The 25285-nt window shown below is 39.6% G+C and overlaps 1 protein-coding gene across 3 annotated transcripts in view; it reads right to left on the reverse strand.

Moving 5' to 3' along the window:
• Nucleotides 1-10957: 10957 nt before the first annotated feature.
• MYO5A (myosin VA) overlaps nt 10958-25285 on the reverse strand; it is a 223767-nt gene continuing 209439 nt past the window's right edge. For all 3 annotated transcript variants that reach the window (XM_055098616.2, XM_055098617.2, XM_063596646.1), the window contains 5 exons: nt 25013-25163; nt 22714-22996; nt 20713-20887; nt 17790-17870; nt 10958-17515 (listed from right to left, as the gene is read on the reverse strand). In XM_055098616.2, coding sequence (XP_054954591.2) covers nt 17363-17515; nt 17790-17870; nt 20713-20887; nt 22714-22996; nt 25013-25163 — 843 coding nt within the window. In that variant the 3' untranslated portion in view covers nt 10958-17362. The remainder of the gene's footprint in view (nt 17516-17789; nt 17871-20712; nt 20888-22713; nt 22997-25012; nt 25164-25285) is intronic.

Here is a 25285-nt window from a genome sequence, read left to right on the forward strand (position 1 = left end):
ATACGACCATTTAAATGGAAGACCCAAGGGAATCAACGTACTGAACACAAAGAAATGTGTTAAGAGTCCAGCAAGGTCATCGTATTCAAAATCATATACAAAAATAAGTAATGGTCCTTTATATGAGCATTGTCTATGCAATACAAGATATTTACAATATTAGTGAAAATATAAAGTATCCAGAGATTACACTCGCAAAAATGCCCTTGGCCTTTGTGGAGAAAATGTTTAAAATTCTCTTAAAGAGCTTAAAAGAAGGCCCAGGTAAACGGGAGACATGCCATTTTCCTGGCTGGGAATATTTAATATGGTCAAGGTGTCACTTCTACCCAAATCAATATATATGCCTAATATATTGGCGTCAGAATCCTACAGAACTTTTGGAGAATTGTACAATGATTCTATATTTCATATAGAATAAAAGCCCTGTATAACTAAGACAATTCTCAAAGAGAAGAGATTTGTCCTGCCATATATTTAGGGACATAACAAGGCAGTAGTCATTAAAACAGTGTGACACTTGCATGAGAACGGATACGTGAGTAATGGAACCTGCTGGAGCCCCCCAGCAGGGCCCTACATTATACGGTAGCCTTAAGGACCAGATAGGGAAATAAAATAATATTTATTAGATGGGCCCGTTATATGGAAAAACAATAAAAGCAGATCCATGGCAAACACTGCATCCAAAAATAAGCTCCAGATGGATTCACGATTAAAACTTAAAACCGGGAAATTGTTAGGAATAAAAGAGGGATAATATCTTTAAAATGTTGGGTTATAGTAGTTTCCATATAGAAGAATTGTTAATCGGTTAAAGAAAAGAAATCCAATTTTTAAAACTGAGAAAAATTAATAGGCAATTCACAGATGGGGACACTTAAACGGCTTGTTAGCATATAAGGAGATGTCAACTTTAGCAGTAATCAGATAAATACAAATGAAAACAACAATGAGATATTGCTTTATACCCATCATACTGGCAAAAACATTTAGGTTAGACAATCTCAGATACTGCCTACGATGTGAGAAAATAAAAACTTTTTTTGCTTACATAACTGGTGGGAATATACTGCCATCCTGGAGAGCAATTTGAGAATAGTTATGAAAATAAATGTAGGCAGAAAAATTCTCACATAGTCACCCAAAGAGACAGTTAAGTAGATGTTCATCACAACATAGTTATAATATCAAAGAGTTGGAAGCATCTAAATATCAATAGGGGAATAAATAAAATAGTATATACATGGCAGACAGCAGAGAAAAATAAAAAAAGAAATAGTATATACATGTAAAACTACAGCTGTTAGTAGGAATAGACATGATCTACTTGACTCAGAAATAAAAAACAATGTTGAATAGATGTCTAGCCCAAGTCTTTAATATTTAAAAACTCACAAAAACTGCAATACTGAATGTTGTTCATGGGTACAAGTATGTGTGAATAGAGGTAAGGAGGATAAATTACAAAGTCATTCATTAAATATGCAAGAGTGGATACCTATGAGGGAGAGAAATGGAATCGGAGATTTCAAAAAGGGGATCAAAAAATATAAAGAGAGGCCTGGCATAGATCAATAATGATAAATGCCACAAAGAGAGGATCATGGTAAATTTAATTTTGTATTTATTTATATACAAAATTATTTATATTATTGCCCAAATAATTCTATTTTGTATAAAGAAAAAGAAAAGCTATAAGGTGAGTAGTGACAGCTGCCTGATTGCTCAGAGTTAAAAAGAGAATCTAGCTTTTTTATTTAAAGAAAATTTTTATTGAAGAATAAAATTATATACAGAAAAGTGTGCAAATAATAAGTGTACAGCTCAATATATTCTTATTCATGGAACACATCAACACACCAAAGTAACCACTGCCCAGATCCAGACGTAGAACATTACCGATATCCCAAAACTTTCTCTGTTTCTTCAAATCATTTTCTCTCAAAGATAACCACTGTTCTGATTTGTATCACCATAGATGCGTTTTACCTGTTTTGGATGTTTTTAATAAATGGAATCACATGTGTAACTCTTGCATTTGGCTTTTTACATGGTATTTATTCATCTTGTTGCATGTAGCTGTGGTTTGAGGTCTTTCATTCCTGTCTAGTAGTATTCCATTGTATAAATATTCTACAATTTATTCATTCTCCTATTGATAAATATTTCGGTTGCTTCAGTTTACACCCACTATGAATAATGCTGCTATGAACATTTTATGTGTGTCTTTTGATGCACAAATATATGTATTTTTGTTGGGCACATAAACAGAGCAGAATTGCTGGATCACAGGTATGTAATGCTCAACTTTAACAGATAATGCTAAAGAGATTTGTAAAAAATTGTTGTATCAATGTATACTTCTACCAGCAGTGTGTGAGACTTTTAGTTGCTTAATATCCTCACCACTTGATGTGGTCAGTTTAAAAAATAGCCTTTCTGATGAGTGTGTTATGATGTCTCACTGTGGGTCCAACTTGCATTTATTTCTATGATGACTATTGACCACTTTGCTATTCTCTTTTGTGAAATGTCTGTTCAAGTCCACTTGAACTGCTATTTAAACAGATTTTCAACCAATTCCTGTGTTTTCAGCTGCATGCCACTTTCAGTGTCACCTGCTGCCTCTGAACCTAATTCCTGAGCTTTTTGGAATTATGTAGTGCAAACTGGATTGCTTCTGGGCTTCTGCCTGTCCCGGGTTAGGTTTCAGTTTTCTTTACTTGTGAAAATAAAAGACATTTATCCATCTGTTTTTCATCTTCCAAGCTGTTGCTGTCATTCCTCATTCATTCTGTTTTCCTTTGTGAGTTTATTGTTACTTACCGGAATTTCAGGAGGAAGGTTGAGTAAATACAGGTATTGAATCTACCATCTTTAAACATTTTGATCACAAACCCTTTACCGATATATGGTTTGCAAATATTTTCTCCCAGTATATGGATTGTCTTTTCATTTTCTTCATGGTGTCTTAGGCAGCACAAAAACTTTAAATTTTGGGGAAGTCCAATTTATCATTTTTTAATTTTGTGGATCATGCTTTTGGTGTTGTTATCTAATAAATTTTTGCCTAGCTTAAGCTCATAAAGATTCTCTTCTAGATGTGTTATAGTTAGAACTCTGACATTTAGGATATGGAATTTTTTTTTTTTTTTTTTTTTTTTTTTGAGACAGAGTTTAGCTCTTGTTGCCCAGGCTGGAGTGCAATGGCGTGATCTCGCCTCGGCCTCCCAAAGTGCTGGGATTACAGGCGTGAGCTACCACACCTGACACCTGGCCATTTTATTTATTTCTTTTTCTTTTTTTTTTTTTTTTTTAGAGATGGAGTCTTGCTATGTTGCTGTGGAGGAAAAGTTAAATATCAAATTGAACATGGACACAAACAATGGTCACCAAGTCCCAGAATAGGTTGTGTGAGCCCCTTAAGGCATTCATCCAGCACTTTTTTGGAGAAATCCCCATTTCAATCTATTCCTATACGTTAGTTATTGAAAAACAACAATTGCAAAAAAAAAAATTGACCTTTTTGTGTTCCTTGAGCCCAGTCGCAAAGGGCCTCCTGATTGGGCCTCATGCCAAACAACTTGTTACAAAAAGAGCTTGGGTCCCAGACTGCACTGAAGCTTCATGAGACCTCTCCTCACCTACACCAGTGAGTGGCCGACTCTGGAGCCCAGGCTGTTGCTTACCGGTCTGGTGGTGAATTCTCCATAGTCTGGTGAGTGTAAATATATATATATATATCTTATCCTTTCTCCCCTTCCCATTGCAATTTGCTTATTATATCAATTTGCTTATTATATCATTTGCTTATTATTATCTGCATTGCCATTTACATGGGATAAAGTTGTTTACCCTTAAAAGTATTGTGTGTGCCTTCTCCCCTCGCAGGTCTCCCACACAGAACAGTTGCCCAGGTTGGTCTTGAACCCCTGGACTCAAGTGATCTTCCTTCCTCAGCTTCTCAAGTAGCTGGGATTACAGGCATGCACCACTGTGCCTGTTGTTGTTGTTGTTTGTTTTTGTTTTTCTTAAATCCAGTCTGATAATCTCTGCCTTTTTATTGGGGTGTGTAATCCATTCACGTTTTATTGTAGTCTTTGATATGGTTGGATTTATGTCTGCCATTTGTTGTTTTCTATATGGCACATGTATTTTTCTCCCTCTGTTTCCCCTTTCTTGAATTTTTTGGTGATAGTTTTTATTAAGTGCATAATTTAAATTTCCCCCCTAAAAAGAACTCTATTTCTTGAGCTAATTTTTCAGTGATTCTTTAGGGATTAAGTAACATTCCATTATATTAATCAATTAATGGATATTTGGGTTGTTCCCACCTTTTGGCTATTAGGAGTAATGTTGCTATAAACATTTATGTACAAGTTTTTGTATGGACATATATGTCTTCATTTCTCTTGGGTATTTCCAGGAGTGGAATTGCTGGGTCATAGGGTAACTCTGTTCTTTAACTGTTGGGGGAACTACTAGATTGTTTTCCAAAGTGGCTGCACCATTTTACATTTCTACCAGCAGTGCCTGAGAGTTCTGATTTCTCCACATCCTTGCCAATTCATGTTATTACCTTACTTTTTGGTTCTAGGCATTTTGGTGGGTATGAAGTAGTATCTCACTGTGGCTTTCATATGCATTTCCCTCATGCCAGGCATCTGCATCTTTTCATGTGCTTTTGTGTATCTTCTTTGGAGAAATGTCTATTTAGATCTTTTGTTCATTTTAAAATTGTCTTTTTATTATTAAGTAATAAGAGTTCTTTATATATTCTAGATACGACTCCATTATCAGATATATGATTTGCAAATATTTCTACCTATTATACAGGTTGCCTTTTCATTTTCTCGACAGTGTTCACTGAAGCACAAAACTTTTCAATTGTGATGAAGTTCGGTTTATTTTTTCTTTTGTTATTTGTGCTTTTGGTGTCATATCTAAGAATCCCTTTGTCAATCGAAAGTCAAGAAGATTTATCCTTTTGTTTTCTTCTAAGTTTTATAGTTTTAGCTCTTACATTTAGGCCTGTGACCCATTTTGAGTTTTTGTTTGTTTTGTTTGTTTGAGACAAGGTCTCTCTCTGTTACCCAGGCTGGAGCACAGTGGTATGATCATAGCTCACTGCAGCCTCAAATTCCTGGGCTCAAGTGATTCTTCTCTTTGGCCTCTGTAGTATCTAGAACTTCAGGTGCATGCCACCATGCCTAGATAAATTTTTTTTTGTAGAAATGGGGTCACTACATTGCCAAGGCTAGTTTTAAACTCCTGGCCTCAAGTGATCCTTGTACCTTGGCCTCCCAAAACACTAGGATTATAGATGTGAGCCACTGCATCCAGCAGAGTTTTGTTTGTTTTTTGTATATGGTATGAGATAAAGGCCTAACTTTATTATTTTGCATTAGCTATTCAGTTGTGTCAACATTATTTGTTGAAAAGACTATTCTTTCCCCATCGAATGGTTATGGCACTCTTGTTGAAATCAATTGATCATAAACACATAGGTTTATTTCCCTACTCTAAATTATATTCCACTGATGTCTATGTCTATCTTTACTTTCAGTGCCAGATGGTCTAGTTTGCTGTTGCTTTGTAGTAAGCCTTGAAATTAGAGTCATCCAACTTTGCTATTGTTTTTCAAGAGTGTTCTGGCTATTTGGTGTCCCTTGCAATTCCACCTGAATTTTAGAATCACCTTGTAGACAACATATAGTTGGGTCTTGTGTTTTGATCCACTCTGACAATCTGTCTTTTAATTTGTGTACTTAGACCATGGACATTTACACAGACTACTGATAGATTTGGATTAATATCTACCATATTTGTTACTGTTCTATTTGTTACCCTTGGTCTTGTTTCTATTTTTTGTCTTCCACTCTTTTTTCTGCCATTTGTGGTTTTAACTGAGCATTTAATGTGATTCAGTTTTTTCTCTTTTCTTAGCATATTAATTATACTTCTATTTTTACTTTTTATAGTGGTTGCCCTGGAGTTTGCAATACACATTGATAACGAATCCATGCCCATCTTCACAGAACATGATATCACTTTACAGTGTATAAGGTACAGTACAAGTACCTTATAATATCAAAAGGTTCCTATTCCTGCCTCCTGTTCTTTGTAGTGTTGTTGTCATTCATCAAATGTATTCTTTAATCATAGTTTCCTTTAGTTCTTTGAATATATTTATAATGGCTGATCTGAAATCTTTGTTAATCTAACACCTTGTTATTCTTATAAGCAGTTTCTATTGCCTGATTTTTTTTCTGCTTATAAGTCATACTTTCCTGTTTCTTTCCATGTCTTGTAATTTTTTGGTTATAATCAAGATATTTCTGATAATGTATTGTAGAAGCTCTGCACACTGGTCCTTGTTTTTGTAAATAAACTGGGCTTGTTTATGTTTTAGTGACCAGCTGGCTTATTTCAATAAGATCTATTTGGCCCTCCTCCACCACTCCATAGTGGGAAGCCTCTGATGCTGCTTCTCAGGCAGTGTAGCCTGCTAAACCTGGGATGACAGTGGTTTTGGCTAGCTTCACTTTGACTGTGTTAACATTCAGCTGTTAAACTCCACCAATTACGATTTTCAACAATGCTATAAGGAACACATTGTTTCACAGACAGTATCTGATCAATTTTGGGCTCCTTTGAAAGGATAGTTCTTGAGGTCAATGTTTGAGACTTGTTCTGATCCTGCAAAGACTCCTCCTGGCTGTCTCTTCTCCCAGTTCTCTCCAGGAAAGTTATAGCCTAAAGTTCAGCCGATAACTCTAATGAATCTACCAATCCCCTCCCAATCCCCAGTCATTGCAACCTTCACTGTTTTTGAAACGCCCTTAGGCTTGAACTTCTCCACACTCTTTTGCAAATGAAGTCAGTTCCTTTAGGAAGTAATTTGGAGCTTTCTGTTTTACGGCCTGCTTCTGCTCCTGGTGAAAATCTCTGAGCCATTGTTCTGGAGCTGGGGATGGGGACAATGGCTTGCATCTCTTTGAGTGATGGGAGCCAAATGCTCGGTGGATGGGGGATAGTGGCCTTAGGTCTTTTTGGTTGGCCTTTCCCAGGATGAGAGCACCACCTTACAAGCCTGAACAAGATGCACTGGGGTCCCAGTATTTTCAGCAGTGATGTCTCCAAGGTAGAGCCTGTGAGCCATGAGTAGGGGCTGGGTAGAAGGGACCCCCCCACCTGTTGACTGCATTTATTTGAAACTCAGCTTAAGCAAGAGGTGGCTGGGAGCAGGATGAGAAGTGCTGACATCCTGCCCCTCCCAGGAAGACAGCCCTCCAACTGTGAGCTGGCAGAGAGGAAGCCCTCAGTTCTTGGCTATACCAGTCTAGAGTGGAGTTTTTGTCTCATTGACCTGGAAGATGGAAGGAGGGAGGAATCTTGGTTCAGATACAACAAGCTCATTCTCTTTATCAAGCTTTAGTATGTTTTCTTGAATAAGCATTTCTTCATTTGGTATATGCCCTTAGGACCATTTCTAGAGACTTTAAAGAATTGGGGGTTTGGTTTGTTTTTAAAATAATTCTCACTGGTTTCACTGGTTTCCCTTGGGAGTTGTCTGCAAAGCTCCTCATGCTATCATGTCAGAAGTGGAATTCCTAAAAGCTACTTTTGAAATGTGAGAAATATTTCTCCTGTTGTATTTAATGTCAACTCAAGAATGGTTTTCCATGGGCTTTTGACCTGTCTTTCTTTGCCCATCTCACTTCTGTTGACCAACCCCATTCCTACCTGTATTTTCCTCCCTCCCTTCTGTTTTCATGAGGTTGTTTTTAACAGCTTCTTACTTCCCTCCAAAAGAAGCCCCATTCTTTTGCACAGTAATCACCATCCTAGCTAGGGTCATCCTAGACACAGGCCATTCAGCCTAGAGACCTATTTCTAGCAGACCATGGGTGTGCTGTGAAAAGAAACCATTTGTCTTCCTAGATTATAACCTGAAGATTTGATACAACCCAGATCTTCTCAGTAGAAATTTTTTTTGGTCACAAGTAGCATTGACCAAACTCTCTTCAAATTCATTTAGCTTTCTTGATAATACAGACTCTTAGGAAATGAGCTTCAGATATATATGGTTGACGACATAAACTAGTATTTTCTTTCTTTTCCAGTAACTGCTGAAATTTCAAAATATGTCTGTTTACCATATTTAAGTTTTGGTAAATAGTTCATGTTTTCCTTATCTGTGCCAAGCATAATTTTTTTTCTTTTATTTTGAGATGGAGTCTCACTCTGTTGCCCAGGCTGGAGTGCAGTGGCGCAATCTCGGCTCACTGCAAGCTCCGCCTCCCAGGTTCATGCCATTCTCCTGCCTCAGCCTCCTGAGTAGCTGGGACTACAGGCGCCTGCCACCATGCCCAGCTAATTTTTTGTATTATTTAGTAGAGACGGGGTTTCACCGTGTTAGCCAGGATGGTTTTGATCTCCTGACCTCATGATCTGCCCGCCTCGGCCTCCCAAAGTGCTGGGATTACAGGTGTGAGCCACTGCACCTGGCCCAACCAAGCATAATTTTTTAGCACTTGCCCACATTCTTACCTTCTTGGCATTCATTTCTCTAGGCCCAATTGTCTCAGGATTTTCAAACCATTCTTATGAGTAGTATCCTTTTCCTTCAGTTATCTCTTATTCTCTTCTGAACCTCTTATATTCCCTTGTGTTTTGTTTGAAGCCCAATGACCAGAACTGCCCATAGCTGGCCAACATGGTGCTAACGAGGTCTGTATGGCAGGTTTTATTTCTCTCCTTTTGAATAATGTCCATCATATTTTGGTTTCAGTAGCAAGGTGATCAATGTGAACAAATCACGTCTTCCTAGGTCCCTTTCCGGGGTGGTAAATGTGATTTCAAAATTCTTGTTGTGTAACACTTTGCTTACTTCTTTGTGCACTTATGCTGACTGCTAAGACCCAGGAAACCCACCCAGCAGCTCCACACTTTCACATGGATAGCACACTCCCAGTGCTGCACACAATTCGTGTCCCTTTCTTTCCCATTCAGGAGAATGCATTACTGTAGACATGCATTGCTTTCATTTCCTCTGCTAACTATACCCTGTCTTTCCTCTGGTGAACTCCCACTACCACCTAATCAATCCTATGTTTTCTGTGAATTACCCAATTTTTAGTTTCAGTGGGGGGTATGTCAGGCTAGGACAGTCAGAGCACTCCACTCCTCTGGACACAGTGATTATTCTGAGGATGGAAGTAGGACTTAAGCCAGTGAGACTCCATCCTGAAATGTCTTACTGAGAATTACTGAAGGCAGAGCCATAGAATGAAGCCAAACACTACTGAGGGCCATCTTTGTCACTTGAGGGAGAACATGACTAAGAATGAAGCCAAAAGTAAGGAAAGAAAAGGAGATCCCTGATGTCAATGTTTGGGCACCTGGATATATCTCTGAACTTTAATTGTGTTAGGTAATACATTTCCTTCTTGGTTGGGTCAGTTTGAGTTTGATTTTTGTCATATGCCCCAGAAAGAATCCTAATGATCATACCAAAATGCAACTGGATGAGAGTGATTTTATTATGGGGAAATAATCTTGACTTGGTTCCAATTAATTTAAAAAAGAAACTGTTGGCTGAGCACGGTGGCTCACACCTGTAATCCCAGCACTTTGGGGGGCCAAGGCGGGCAGATCACGAGGTCAAGAGATCGAGACCATCCTGGCCAATATGGTGAAACCCCGTCTCTATTAAAAATACAAAAATTAGCTGGGCGTGGTGGCAGGTGCCTGTAGCAGCTACTCGGAAGGCTGTGGCAGAATCACTTGAACCCAGGAGGCGGAGGTTGCAGTGAGCTGAGATCACGCCACTCCAGCCTGGCGACAGAGTGAGACTTTGTCTCAAAAAGAAAAAAGAAAAAAAGAAACTGTTTGCAAATTTTGACATTTTATTACTTGTAACATACTGGTGTTCTGCTGTAGTTCATGGGGCCAGTGATTGAATTTAATTTGGAAGATGCTATATTTCAAGGGCCTGTTGCGGTGCCCAGAAAAGTACTTAATAAATGAGTTGAAAGAATGTGTCATGGAAGTAGGAAGTGTATAATCTACATGAAAACCATGTACAGTCATACAGTCATGCATTACTAACAAAGGGGATATGTCCTGAGAAATGCATCATCAGGCAATTTCATCATTGTGCAAATATCAGAGTGTTCTTACACAAACCTAGATGGTATAGCCTACTATACACCTTGGCTATATGGAATAGCTTATTGCTCCCAGGCTATAAACCTGTATAGCACATCACTGTACTGCAAATTGCAGGCAATGGTAAGTACCTGTTTCTCTAAACATAGAGAAGGTAACAGTAAAAATACAGTATTATAAACTTATGGGTCCACTGTCACATATGCGGTGCATTGTTGACCCAAAATGTTATGTGGTACATGACGATATTAATTTCTCCTTATCATAAATAAAGATGAGACTAATTCCACCACAGATCTGAATAACTGCTCTGTTTCCTTAACCAAAAAAGCACATCTGCATACTTCTTTGATCTATGTCTTATGCCAAAAAATGTCTACTGTCCCACTATATTGAAAGTAGAACTTTTGACACAAATGACACCCTCAATCTTTTGAAAATCTAAGTAGATTATGCATATCAAATTTCCCTTGGTTATGTCTATTTCTCTGTCAGAGAATTCCAATATATTTAGGCATGACTTTCCCTTGAAGAAAAGACACTACCTCTTCTTCAGCTGTTTCTGTTTGCTTAAGTGTTTGGCAGTTCTCTTCTTTATCATATATATTACTAGGTTGTCCAGTATAGGAGGGGAACTCATCAACTTTTAAATTTCCAAGACTTCTTAGAATATTCTCATGGGGAGGGATTATATTTACATTCACTAGTCTTCAGGAAAACAACTTGTTTTGTTGTTTTAAAATGTGCAGTGGATTTACTTATAAGACACTGACAAAAACTCTTTATATCCATATCTTTATTTAAACAAGTTTCCATAATAGCTAGGAGAATACAGCATTAATGACACACACTTACTAAGCACAACATTGGACAACTACAAATTTAGAGCATAAATGTAATTCTGACATTGTTTTGGTTTTTATCTTAGCACTAGGTGATATCTAGTGAAAACTCATGTTTCAAAGGCTTTTGTTGATATGAGATGAATTATTAACTTATTTTTAAAAATTGCACGTGAGATATGCTAGAATGGGTTCTAGAGTCTAGAGTTAGTTGATAATGCCTTTCATGTCTCAGTATTTCTGCTTCCTTTTTAATGGGTAAATGTTTCACCTAAGAACTTTCAAAAAATTGTATCAAAATTTTCTATGCAGATCAAAGTAGAATTCCTTTTCCAGACCCAACAAGGAAAAATATTTGAAAACTGCAATGTTCAATTCCATTTTAGTTAAAAGGATGTCCATTTCATAGTAAATTAATACAATTAATAATTAAAATACAATATGTTAAATGGCATGAACTCATTTTTGCGCAACACTGTTAGCGCAATTTAAATCTCCCAAAGACACAAAAAAGTCAATTTTACTGCAGGATCCCACAAAAATACATAACCAGGAATCATAAATTACAACATATATATCCACATTTAAAGAAAAAATTCACCATTTGTTGGGAAAAAATAATGGCTCAAATGATTTACGGAGCCTGAAATGTGGGCTAAAATTTTATAACATGATAACAAAAAGATTTGAAACTGCTGACTCTGAAAAATGCATAAAAATATACTGACCTGCCAAGCACTGAATTATATATACCAGTTTCAACTAAAAAACAACATTTTTTCTTTCAAATATTTCAAGCATTACAATACTGAGGAAACGTTAGTCATATGAATCCAATAACGCCCATTAAGTTAAGCTAACGAACATTTTAGATAGACCAAATTACAAATAAAAAAAGTATAAAAAGCATTTTGGAAGATATTTTACATAGTATTTTTCAGTTCCTCATCTATTGAGAAATCTACTATAATTCAGGTTGGTTTATCTAATTTAGGGTAATACAACAGATTTGAACTTATAGCACGCTTTCCTGTTTTTACTCAACCTTTTATAGTACAGGGTTCTTAAAAATTTTTGAAAAGAATGTCCACAAAAAGTTTGAGTTATACCCTTTACCTTTAGTAACAAAAGGTTAGTAGAAAGCAAGACATTTAAGTATTACCAAGAATCTAACTTATCTCCATAATTTCTTTCATATATTCATTTGCTTACTTGTGACACAGAGTCCCACTAACTCAGAAGCATTCTCTAAGCTGGCCTCTCACTGGCTCTGAGACTGTTGCTGCCACACAGTTCTAATTCCCATTTGGAAAGGAAAGAGGAAGTACAGGAGAAGGAGGGTCATGCAGGGCCACATCCAATCAAAACTCTCACAAAACCTTGAGAAACAGGGCAAGATATCCCTTCCAGGCAAGATATCCTTTACAGAAGAAAAGTTCTGGAGAACTTAAGGCAGCTCTAGAAGGGAAGGGAGCAAGGGTTAAGGCGGCCCTCACAGCACAGCCTGAGAACAAATTACAATGCACTCATCCATGAACAGAGGTCACGGCAATACAGATCCTCTTCAACGCGCATGCACACGACACCCCTCCTAGCACCCATCAACACCTACGGCATGCACACACTGCAGTGCCCACGCACACACTGACTTGTATATGGCCTGCCCAGTGACAGCCCTCAGAAGGTACCCAGTGACTTGGGCTCCCCTGTGCTGAGGACCTAAACTGGGAAGGTGGCCTATAGCTGCAGGCCTGTCCAGGCTGCACAGCTCACCTGGTGGTTCCAATAAAGACTCTGATGGGTGTGTGGAGAGTAACTTTCCTCTTAATTTCAGAGAGGCTTTTGCTGTTTCCTGTCTTTTTGGTTGAGACAACCTGCTACCAATTAATGCCCAAACAGAGTATTGCATCCTCCCAGAGAGCACTGATTCATGACAGAAGTCAAGCTGAGTTATAGCAAGTAACTATGACAAAAAAGAAAACCACCTGGCGCTGAGCACTTGGTCTCCTTAAAACAAGTAACTTGGTACTCAGCACTCGCTCGGTTCCCACATGCCAGCTGCCAACTCTGATAAAAAAGCACCCCTTGCTGGCCAGGGGCATTCCACACGTACCAGGAGGGGCAGCACGTGACCTCACGACATTTTTAAAGTCTCCTGCCTCACAGGTGCCCACACCACCACTGCTCCATATGGGAAAGCAGGACAGCCGGAGGGCTGTGCGACATCAGGCAAGTCACTGCCCCTATCTCTATTCCCAAGCTATCATCAGAAATGATTGTAGAAGCGACCCCACCTACCGTCCATGCTGCTGTGAGGATGAAACGAGGTAACAGAGGAAAGCGCCGCAGGAAAGCATATCTGGACCCAGGTACTGTTTCTGCATTACTTTCAACAGGATGCACTAGTTTTGGCTCTGTTTTATCACTAAGCAGCTGACATTACCCAGAGGATCCTTAACTATGCCTGCTAAGGAACTCTATGAATTAGTGATGGGTGTGTGTGTGTGTGTGTGTGTGTAAGAGAGAAAGAGCATTGTGTGAGGACTTCTCAGGATGGTGGCAGGTGCCCATTTTCCTAGGGTTACCATGAAAGTTATTTCTCACAACAATCACTGCACTGAAATCATAATAATATAGTATTTTCATAGCCTCCCCTAACATGTAGCTGTAACCTTACTAAAAGATTTGATCTATATTACACGTAATTACCCAGAAAGAGCCAACTATAAGCTATCCATGGAAATGAAGAAATAACACAGCAAATTCTCCAAACTGACAATAATCCCCAAATTCCCTATCAGTTGGCTTCGGAATATGTTTTCGTGCTTCTGCACCTGACAAAAGAAGCATCAGATATGTGGAAATTTTTTAAACTTCCAAAGGAATTAGAAGCTACACTTTGTGGATTTTATCCCATATTTATCTTCCCTCCTTTTAGAGTTACTCTCAGGCAGATCAAAGCCTTAACCTGAGGAAAAGCTGCAAAAAGGGAAATTACTTTTAAATTTTCAGCTTCAGGTTGTAAGGGTGTGAGGTGAGTCTGCATGTAGTAAGGTGAATGGGGAGGGGATTATTGAGATAAAGAACTGTTGTGACTTTTAAGATCTCTTCCTTTGAATTCCCATTGTGTGTCACAGAGGAATTAAGAAAAAGTTGATGACTGATCTTCTGAAGGAATGTATGCAGAGAAGTAAGAACAACAAGGACTGTGCAAAGATTGGGCTGATGGTAAGCACCAGGAAGGCCAGCAGGGGCAACTAAGGACTGACTCCATCCACCTGCCTTCAGTGCACAGTCAAACAGCAGGCAACGGGATAGACGATTAAGTTGAGGGAAGGGGAAGAGTGAATGAGTAGGGGAAAGGCTGGCAGGGTGTGTCTGAAGTTGGGTGAGAAAGTGTGGCTGACAGAGAGAAAGAACCTCAGAGGGAAAGCAATCCTCAAACTGGCCCAGAGATCCCCATAGTCGGCAAAATCTTCTTGTGCCTTCAAGAAAATGGTATACAGAATCATTTACTGGGCCTTGCGGTTCCCTGGTTACAAGGTATTCTTGTGAATGACTAAAAATCTCCAGGCCACCAAGAGAGGTTAATTCAGACCCCCATCTGGAGCTCTGGGTAGACCTGGGAGGAAGCTGGAGCCCTGGAATAGCAGAACCTTTGTGCCACCATCGCTGAACAGGAGAAACCACCAAGGGCGGCTGTAGGAGCTCTGGCTCCAGCACTTGACAGGACAAAGACAGGAGATGGGAGAGAAGGGCTCAGACCACAGCCTTTCTTTCATGACGCTTCAGTACATGAGCTGTCCGGAGTAAAAAAAAGGGCTGCATGGCAGTGACAGCTACAGCATGACCTGGAAGACCTGAGAAGATTCAGGGTGCACGTTGAGTCGTGCTACACAGGATGAAGCTGGGGGAGGTCTGGGAGATTTCCAGGGCTGAGGCGGACAGCCTGTACCATGTTGCATTTTCTTAGCAACTCCCCAACTTACAGCCTATCGGATGCTGTTAGATTCTGACACATTTGGTACGAACCAAATGGCTATGACTTAATTGTGCATTGAAAACCACATTGACAACCAGGAAAAACTGGGAGAATTTAATGCAATTGGTAGTGTTTCTGGTTGATACTGCAAATAAATAAATAAATGTATTCAAACTGAATAAAGCAATACATGATGTAATAAAAATTACTTAAACTAATTATAATGCAAATATAGTAGGACCTTCTAAAAGCATGTACATAAATCATGTACATTTAAGAAAGGTTACAGCTACACAAACTTGTGATTTTACATTTGATTAATCCTAAGGAATTGACAGGCACTACACACTGGTCTTTCCATCAGAGAATGGACTTACTGAGTAACTGCAGCTTTTTCTCTCTAGAATCTAAGGGCTGAGAAGAGAGAATTTTAAATGTGGAGGAGATGTTAAGAATCAGTGTCCAACTCTCTTATTTTATAAACGAGGAACTTGAGGCCCATGTAAATTAACAGACAGTATTTATCTTTTAATAACAATCTTTATCACTGATATGAAGCTGTTTGACTTCCATAAATATTGCACATATTTTAATAAGATTTGTCATTTTTATAGACCATCTAACAGTTAAATTATATAATCTATGATTGTAATTCAGAACCAGAGTTTCTAATGAAAACTAATAATTTGCTTTTGTGCAACCTGAAGGATTTATTGTATAAGATTCCTAAGAAAAATGGTGAATATGTTTAACTAGAATTTCAGAATGAAAACTTACAGAATCTGGGTCTTAATGAACCAAATCCTCTGTAAAATTCAACAATCTTCTATTTCTTATATAAGTCTTCTTAAAGTATTTCTAATATGATGCTTTTAAAATTATCTAGTGGCATCTGAGAACACTTATAGAAGCTGCAAAGCCTTAAAAACTGAATCATAATGAAATATTTATTATATACCTTCTTTTGCATAATCAAAGTTTCAAGACCTGAATCGTGAATATTCTGACAATCCTTTCTAGATAGTGAGTGAGATTCTTTTTTTTTCCAAGGCAGTGTCTCTCTCTGTCACCCAGGCTGGAGTGCAGTGGTTCGATCTCATTGCAATCTCCGCCTCCCAGGTTTAACTGATTCTCGTGCCTCAGCCTCCCGAGTAGCTGGGATTACAGGCAAGTGCCACCACGCCCGGCTAATTTTTGTATTTTTAGTAGAGACAGGGTTTTGCCATGTTGGCCAGGCTGGTCTCCAACTCCTAACCTGAAGTGATCCGCCCACCTTGGCTTCCCAAAGTGCTGGGATTACAGGCGTGAGCCACCGCGCCCAGCCGAGATTAATTCTTAATAAATTAAGAAGAGAGAAAACCTGTCAAGGTTGAAAATATGCACTGAAGGAATCAGATCTGGTAGTTAAAAATAAGTCACTTCACAGAACACTGTGCCCTGACGCAATATCCACCCAGGGAAAATTAATGAGCACATCAATGTAATACATCCTGAATAAATAATGACATCAACAATAGCCACTTTGTCTAATCCTACCCCTAAATGTCAAGCATTTTGTCATATTACTACATGACTTTCCAGTGTCTGCTACTTGTGCAGGTGAATCTGTAGGTATTTGCATATAATCCAGTTAAAACTGTGATCTGATTGAATTGTAAACAGAGTTGACAAGAGAAACTTATTGTAGTGCCTAATATCACTTACATTTTAAGAAGACAGTATGTAGCAGCAATTTAAAATGCTCAGTAAACTATAGTACAAATGGACATCTATACTATTTAGCAAACCAACATTCCTTTAATATCTCTATATCATAGTGACACAAATGAGGAATTACTTTACATATTGCCAGTTTATTTCTTTGAACCAGTTTAACAATATCAACATAATTGATTCCTAAACTGACATGATATGTACTCAATGGAGACTTTTCTTTCCATTCTCCTGTTTAGTGCAGAGGAGGTTCTTTGGTGCCTTCCTAACAACAGCTCATCTATGGAAGTTATACTTTTTATACCATTCAAACGCAGTGCTAAGGATTTAAAATAAATGCTGCCAGCTGAAGACACATTTTTCTCCTCCTTTCCTTCCTCCCTTCCTTCCATCATTCTCCTGTATGTAAACTCACGGTACCTAGTTGGTTAAGGATGAGTGTTGCTATAAAGATAACACAGCACGAAAGAGCCTATCTTTGTTTCCAAAGTGATGAAAGTATTCTAGGGAGATTTCCAGTTAATGACTTCTCATTCGGGAGATAATCAGTACTTTCTCTTTAAAAATGTATTTTCAGTAGCTCACTGGAAATAATGGGTTCTTATTTCGGGCAAGAAATGTATTGTCAATTTTTGCCTGGACATCACTTTCAGACCCGTGAAATGAAGCCCAGGCCAAGGCTGGCTGGAATCTGGATGGTTTCTAGCGCGAGGGAAGATGGGTTGAAAGGAAAGGTGACAGGAAAGATGTGTTTAGCATCCATGAGCAGCTGGGGAGAGTCTTTCCTGTCTCGTAAACGCATCTGAGAAGATTAGGAAAAAAAATAAACAGAGCATCAGTTCTTTGAATCTAAAAGAGTTTTTTCTACTAAAATTTCTACCCTCAAATTCTCAACTAATGAAGAATGTTTACTTTTGTTTTAAACTCACTTCATTTTCCCAATTAACTATTATCAAAAAAGTTAGTGCATTGTAAAATAAGATAATAAAAGATAACACATTATCCTTCAATAAATTACAAAATGTCCATTCAAAAGACTGTGTTGGTGAATCAAAGAAGAAGATGGGAGCTCTTACCTGTATAGTACGAATGAACGACACAGAGACTCTTTCTTCAAACTCATTAACTGGAGTATACAAATTCAACACTTTCACAATCTGTGAGAAATGAAATGATCAAAGTTTTTGGCATATTATCAAATACACACTGGGTACCTATAATCTGGAAAATTAAAAGGATCTGTGCGTACAGATTTCAGTTCTACTCAGGGGTGGGCTGGGACAAGAAGGAAGGAGGAGCTGGTCTGCACATTTACCTTTATCTGAATTTTTACAAGAGAATGTATCAATGTAATGTTTGTGTAATATTGTAAGAAGCTGTGTAAATTTCGAAGATATTCAAACAGCACAAGAGAATAAAACATGAAAAATAAATGTCTGCACTTCCATCCTTCCAGTCTCCCAAAGTGGCAATTGTTAACCATGTCCTGAACACCCCCTCTAGCTGCTATAAATATTCTAGTTCATTTTATTTTTATACAAATGGGATTCATTCTATTAATACTATTCTGCAACTTTTCTCCATATAAAAATGTTAGCCGTATTAATACAATTATCTCTTTTGAATGTTTTTTAAATCATATTTTTATAAAAGATCATAAATAACGTGAATAACAAAAGCCCCTAAAGAAATTAATCAATCTGAGAGTATGAAGTTCTTTTTTAAAAAGTTCAATAATTTTTTTTTGTAAAATGGTCATGTCTCTTTTCTAATGAAAATAAATCATCGTCTATATAAGGTAGATATTTCCATTTTCAAGGTATTGTCTAAACCTGTGCTGTCCAATACAACAGTAGTAGTCACTAGCCACATGTGGCTATTAACACAAAATGAAAATAAAAGTTGAATGCAGGACAGTGCTGATCTATAGGAAAATAAATTAAGCACCAGAGAACTAGAAAGTGGGCATGTTGTTATCAGGTCTGTGGGTGACAAACTGAATTAGGGATCAGTCTCTCAGAGGCAAGTATTTGAATTTTAAAAAGTGGGACCACTTTGTTAACTAATATTTGCTAAATAAATAAACTGCAGGTCTGCCTCACTCTGTGAAATATGCTTAAAGTATATTTAAGTATTAAAGTATATTCTTTAGAAGTTGAATGCCAGCCAACTTCTATAAAGTTGGGCTTCCTCCAGGGTATTCTTACTTTCCACACTTGCAGAAACTGGGAGGAAATCTCAGGACCATTGTTCTGTCAGACAGTTCTGCTTTATTCTTAGTAAGAAGTTATGCAAACATGAATTCAACATTAAGAAGCTGCAAGTCTTGATTCTGATTGTCTACTGATTGACTTTTTTTTTTTTTGAGATGAAGTCTCTGTGCAGTGGCACAATCTTGGCTCACTGCCACTTCTGCCTCCCAGGTTCAAGTCATTCTCCCGCCTCAGCCTCCCAAGTAGCTGGGATTACAGGCACCCGCCACAATGCCTGGCTAATTTTTGTATTTTTGTAGAGATGGGGTTTCACCATGTTGGCCTGGCTGGTCTTGAACTCCTGACCTCAGGTGATCTGCCTGCCTCAGCCTCCCAAAGTGCTGGGATTACAGGTGTGAGCCAGCACGCCTGGCCTACTGATTTTTTCTGTTGCCCAGGCTGGAGTGCAGTGGTGCAATCTTGGCTCACTGCAACCTCCGTCTCCCAGGTTCCAGCAATTCTCCTGCCTCAGCCTCCTGAGTAGCTGGGATTACAGGTGCCTGCCACCATGCCCGGCTAATTTTTGTATTTTTAGTAGAGATGCGGTTTCACCATGTTGGTCAGGCTGGTCTCAAACTGATTGAGTTTTAATTGTATTGGGCAAAACTGAAAATTTCGTATGTCGTAGGATATATGATGAACATTAAGAAAGTTGGCCGGGCACTGTGGCTCACGCCTGTAATCCCAACACTTTGGGAGGCTGAGGCGGGTGGATCATGAGGTCAGGAGATCGAGACCATCCTGGTTAACATGGTGAAACCCCATCTCTACTAAAAATACAAAAAATTAGCCAGGCGTGGTGGCAGGTGCCTGTAGTCCCAGCTACTCCAGAGGCTGAGGCAGGAGAATGGCGTGAACCTGGGAGGCAGAGCTTGCAGTGAGTGGAGATCATACCACTGCACTCCAACCTGGGCGACACAGCGAGACTCCGTCTCAAAAAAAAAAAAAAAGAAAGAAAGAAAGAAAGTCTAAGAGTCAGCACAGAAAATAACTGGGCAAAAGAAAATTGGGCATGTTCATGCCTGTGCCTTGCTTCATGCTGTCACTATAATCCTCAAATGCCCTTCTCATTCTTCCACTTCCTTAAATTCAATGCCCAGATTAATGGGACCTTCCCTGAATACTGCTATCTTCCCTCAGCACTTCCTTTAGGCATCTTACTACAGAATTTGCTAGAACCTCTACGGTAGAGTCAGTTGGATACGACTCTGTCTTCCCTACTGAACTGTAAGCTCCTTGAAGGCAGGAATTTTTCCTAATTTATTGAAGCATCTTCCCCAGCAATAAATATGGTGCCTTGAGATGGAGGCTTAATTAATCATCTGTTGAAGTAACAAGAATTATCTGTCTCTAAAAACAAAGTCACTATTTGATAATCCAGTCAATTATCAAATAAGATAGAAAGCTATTTTATGGAATATAAGCTGCATAGACTGTATACTCCATGAGAGCAGAGACTTTGTTTTGCCTATGGGTGTATCCCAGTGCCTTCAATGTTATATAGAACACTGTAAGTACTCAATAAATATTTGCTGAATATTAAATATATTTATACTGTAATTAGCACTGAAATGTATTAATTTCTGGCAAAATCTCCTTGCTTTAAGATTGGTAGAGGCATATATCTTCTTGAACACAGATGAAGTCAGCTCAGAGATACAAGCAATAAGTAGAGGACTTCTTTACTTCCCTAAAGATCATCTTTGATGAATGTTAAATTATTTCATAACAGGGAAAGTTGCTCTACCTGGGCAGTAGTTAAAGCATTGCACATAGAACAAATGGCTTCTGCATCATCATCTGTTTTCTTTTTCACTTGCAAAAGTTGAGCAGCCTGAATGAGAGGTTCCAGGGTTTCTTTAGCCCCACTATTCATCAGATTCTTGTCACGCAGCCATTCTTCCAGTTGACTGACATTGTACCTATGAAAAAAAAGAGATACAGAGAATGCAAATTTGCTGAATTTTGTCAAAAATGTCTTAATTTTTTTGTGTGCAGCCTTGTCAGGATTTATGTTAAAATGACAGGCAGTATTTTTGTTCAATTTTCTTAAATCTCATCAGCTGTGCTTAAAAATTTATTATAGTCATGAGGATTATAATCACCATTATGTAAGATTAAATGACAAGATAATGTAATTCTCTTTAATGGAAGATGGAAATGAAGTCATTACGGCAAAAGTTATTAGACTTGCTAATAAATAAAATAGAATAACATAATGTAGCTCTGTCTTTATTGGGGAGCTGGCCAGAAAACACTTTGTAGCTTCTCTTACAATTTCAGAGCTGGGTTGCTGTTGCAGGGTGAGACTTGATAATCCTTGAAGCACTCTCTCTTAAGGCAAACTCCAAATCAGGTAACTGAATAACCAAAAGCCCCACATATACCTGTGCTAAAGCCTTAAGGGAAGAGCCTAGGGGATGAAGATGGTGGCCTGAGAAAGCTCCAGGATGAAAGGAGAGAGAGGCAAGGGAGGGCCACTGGAAGAGACAAAGACTCCAAATGGTGACAGAGACAAACTACAAAGACATTGAGGTTTCACAAAATAGCCAACCAAGTGGCAGCAGTCCTAAGACTGAGGTCAATGGACACACAATCAGCACTTAGCAACCAGGCAAATAGGGGCCAGCATAATATTGCGACAGGTGGCTCCACATTTCCATGCAGAGCTTATAGAGAAATATGCTCCACTATCTGAGAGGAAGGCATTATTGTCTTAAAATTCACTACACTTCAATGTAAGTCAGGATGGAAAATTTGAAAAGAACACTAACAGTTCCTGAGATTGAGTAACTACTAAGACTTTGATAGGAGAAATCATTTTTCCCTCCTCTTGGTGAATATTCTAGCTGTTTTAAAATAAAAAATTTGTGGCCCAGCACGGTGGCTCACACCTGTAATCCCAGCATTTTGGGAGGCCGAGACAGGTGGATCACCTGAGGTCAGGAGTTTGAGACCATCCTGGCCAACATGGTGAAACCCTGTCTCTACAAAAAATACAAAAATTAGCTGGGTGTGGTGGTGCATGCCTGTAATCCCAGCTACTTGGGAGGCTGAGGCAGGAGAATTGCTTCAACCCAGGAGGCAGAGGTTGCAGTGAGCCGAGATGGCACCATTGCACTCCAGCCTGGGCAACAAGAGCGAAACTCCATCTCAAAAAAAAAAAAATTTGCAAAAAAATTATGTTACAATAATGAGGTTATGCTGAGGAGTATTGGGCATAAAATTAAGTGCAGCTTTTCTTAAAATATAGAGGGGGGATATTTTAAGAATTAGTAAAAGATCTATCAGACCTGTTCTTGTTGCCATAGGTACAAAAAGGTATTTTTCCAAAAATATATTTCTAAGAGCAATCAAACATTAGAAATCTTCATTATTATAATTTAATAATTTCTTATTGTATAATTAAAACACACACATAAGGAGAGGAAGCAGCTATCTCATCTTTGTGTATTTTTGCATCATCTCTTCACTCCCCTAAATAAGCAAGCTTCACAGTGGAAAAGGGTTTCCTATCAAGAATGTGAAGAACCTGTTGGCAGGGTACAGACAGGGAGCAATAATGAGATGTGGTGAAATCCAGCCAGGCAAGGGAAAGTGGCTCCGTGCCAGTTTCTCCCTTGCTGCTTGGCCGCATGGCACCAGACATGAGATGCAAGAACTGAAAACAAGTCATCAGCTCTCCACAACCCTGGCAGGCCAGCTGGGCAGCAAAAAGACACTGTCGCAGGTGTTGGCATTTGCTCACCTGATCTGCATGCCTTTACTCCAGGAGCACATGTCCTTCCGCAGGAGAAGGTTGTTCAGGGTGATGGCCCCTATGATGTAGAACATCTGCTTGACCACCTGCTTGATCAGTTCGGGGTCCATGCCATGCTGACACATGACCGAGTGGAAGGAGTTGAGCTGCCGGAGGATGGAGTCCAGTGTGTAGGTGCCCTCATCGGCGATACTGGAGGTTCGCTTTCTCAACCCTGTGGGCTTCACCCCAGACACGCCCTGAATCGTTTCATGTTCCAGCATGCCTGAGACTGCAGGAGTATTTCAATTGTTAGAGGAGATGATGTGGAAGGGAACCTTTCATGTGCACATATCCATGTGCACAAACACATGCACATTCAACTTAGGAAAATTAGCTGGGCACGGTGGCTCACATCTGTAATCCCAGCACTTTGGGAGGCCGCCGAGGTGGGTGGATCACTGGAGGCCAGGAGTTCAAGACCAGCCTGGCTAACATAAGGAAACCCCGTCTCTATTGAAAATACAAAAATTAGCCAGGCGTGGTAGCGTGTGCCTGTAATCCCAGCTATTCAGAAGGCTGAGGCAGGACAATCACTTGAACTTGGGAGGCAAAGGCTGCAGTGAGCTGAGACCACACATCTGGGCTCCAGGCTGGGTGACAGAGAGAGACTCCATCTCAAAAAAGAAAAAAATGATCTGGGTGCCAAAATAGAGAGAAAAGGAACTTCACTACAAAAGGGCTTCCGGATTTTAAACTTTACTGAAGGAATAATTCTTAATTGCAAAAATTTACTATGAATCTAAGTAAACTTAATGGTGTCTTTTCTAAAATAAGAAGCGTAAGAAGCAGTAGCCTTGTGATAGAACAAGTGTGTGTGTGTCTTGGGTGGGCTTTTGAGAGTGGTAGGTAGCAGTTCGGGTTAAGATAAGCATTCTCCATGTTATCTGAGCCCCAGAGGCAAAAACAGTAAGAAAAGCAGGGCACTGACAACCATCTTGGAGAAAACGTGGGAGAGGGGAGTGGTATGGGTCTGGAGAGCTGGGCCCTTCCTTATTCTGGGTTTCCCACAGTAGCAGTGGGCCCTTGGGCTGACCTCCATCTCCCAGAATTCGTCTTCTCACCTGTGGCCCGGCTGCTTCCCTGTTGTGCTCTCTTAGCATTTGGCTTATGCCTCCCTTAGAATGTTTCTGAGATGTCCACTCTCTGACAGCAAGCCCCTTGAGAGCAAAGGCCACGTCTGGTTCATCTTGCTATTTAATTGTGCTAAACACAGATTCCCTAGAACCGGCATGTTTGTTGTTGCTGTTAAATGACTGGGAGATGGGGGTAAGGATTTAGACTGGGGCTTCTTTGAGGCGAACTTCTTATTCAGCCAATAGAAACAGGCAAAGCAATAGAAAAACTGGCTGAAGTTGACCTTGGTATCTGTGTTACCTCCTAAATTTTCGCCAACCTAGGGTGCTTTAATGACGTTTTAAGGGACATCTGAAGAAAACATTGCCATCTCCCATGGCTTCCTCAGCTTTTGATGTCTCAAATAGCTAGTTAACTGTGGCCTATGAAAGCAAAGGGAACACTATGAGCCCACAGAAGGGAAATGAAGAAGTTGTGGAAACATGGAAAATGCATGGATGGGGAAAGAAAGTGTAGCTGGAAGTAGCCTTAAGAGCCTGCTGATAGGCTGGGTGCAGTGGCTCACACCTGTAATCCCAGCACTTTGGGAGGCCGAGGTGAGTGGCTCACAAGGTCAGGAGATTGAGACCATCCTGGCTAACACGGTGAAACCCCGTCTCTACTAAAAATGCAAAAAATTAACTGGGCGTGGTGGCAGGCACCTGTAGTCCCAGCTACACGGGAGGCTGAGGCAGGAGAATGGCGTGAACCCGGGAGGCAGAGCTTGCAGTGAGCTAAGATCGCGCCACTGCACTCCAGCCTGGGCGACAGAGCGAGACTCAGTCTCAAAAAAAAAAAAGGGGAGCCTGCTGATAATTTGCTGGAAGATAACAATGTTTGGTAACTTAAGACAATTTTTTAAAATTCAATGCATTCAACTGAATTTAAACAGTAAACATTAGGGAAGGAAACCATATACTACTGTTTCAGTCTTGTGGAAACAGTGATTTCGATGTATCCCAGTTAACTATGGCTGGGTTTCTGGGATTCCTTGGCTAATTTTAGCCCTGTATCTTACTACTTTATGCTCCCCAAATGAATACCTGCCCTGAAACATGTGCCACTGGTGGCTACTTATTGATGGGCATGAATGATAGGCAGGCTGCAATGCCCAGTGGGGCCCTGGCCTTACCAATCATTGGCTGAAGGATGTTCTCCAACACCCGCACGAGCTGCTGGTAGATCTGAATGGCCAAGTCACTCAGCACCTGCCGATACTCAGCCAGGTCAAAATTGGTGAGGCAGTGTTCATTCTGGCGAGATGTGTTGTGCTTCATAAAGCCCTAGAGTCATAAGGCAAAGTTAATGATACACATGAAGTAACCTGTCTCTTCAGTTTAACTATCTCCAATTTGATCAGCATCTTCATGCTCTTTTCTGCTCTGTCCAAGGAGCTTCCCCACTA

Source organism: Pan paniscus, chromosome 16 (assembly GCF_029289425.2).
Source record: "Pan paniscus chromosome 16, NHGRI_mPanPan1-v2.0_pri, whole genome shotgun sequence".
NCBI classification, from domain to species: domain Eukaryota; kingdom Metazoa; phylum Chordata; class Mammalia; order Primates; family Hominidae; genus Pan; species Pan paniscus.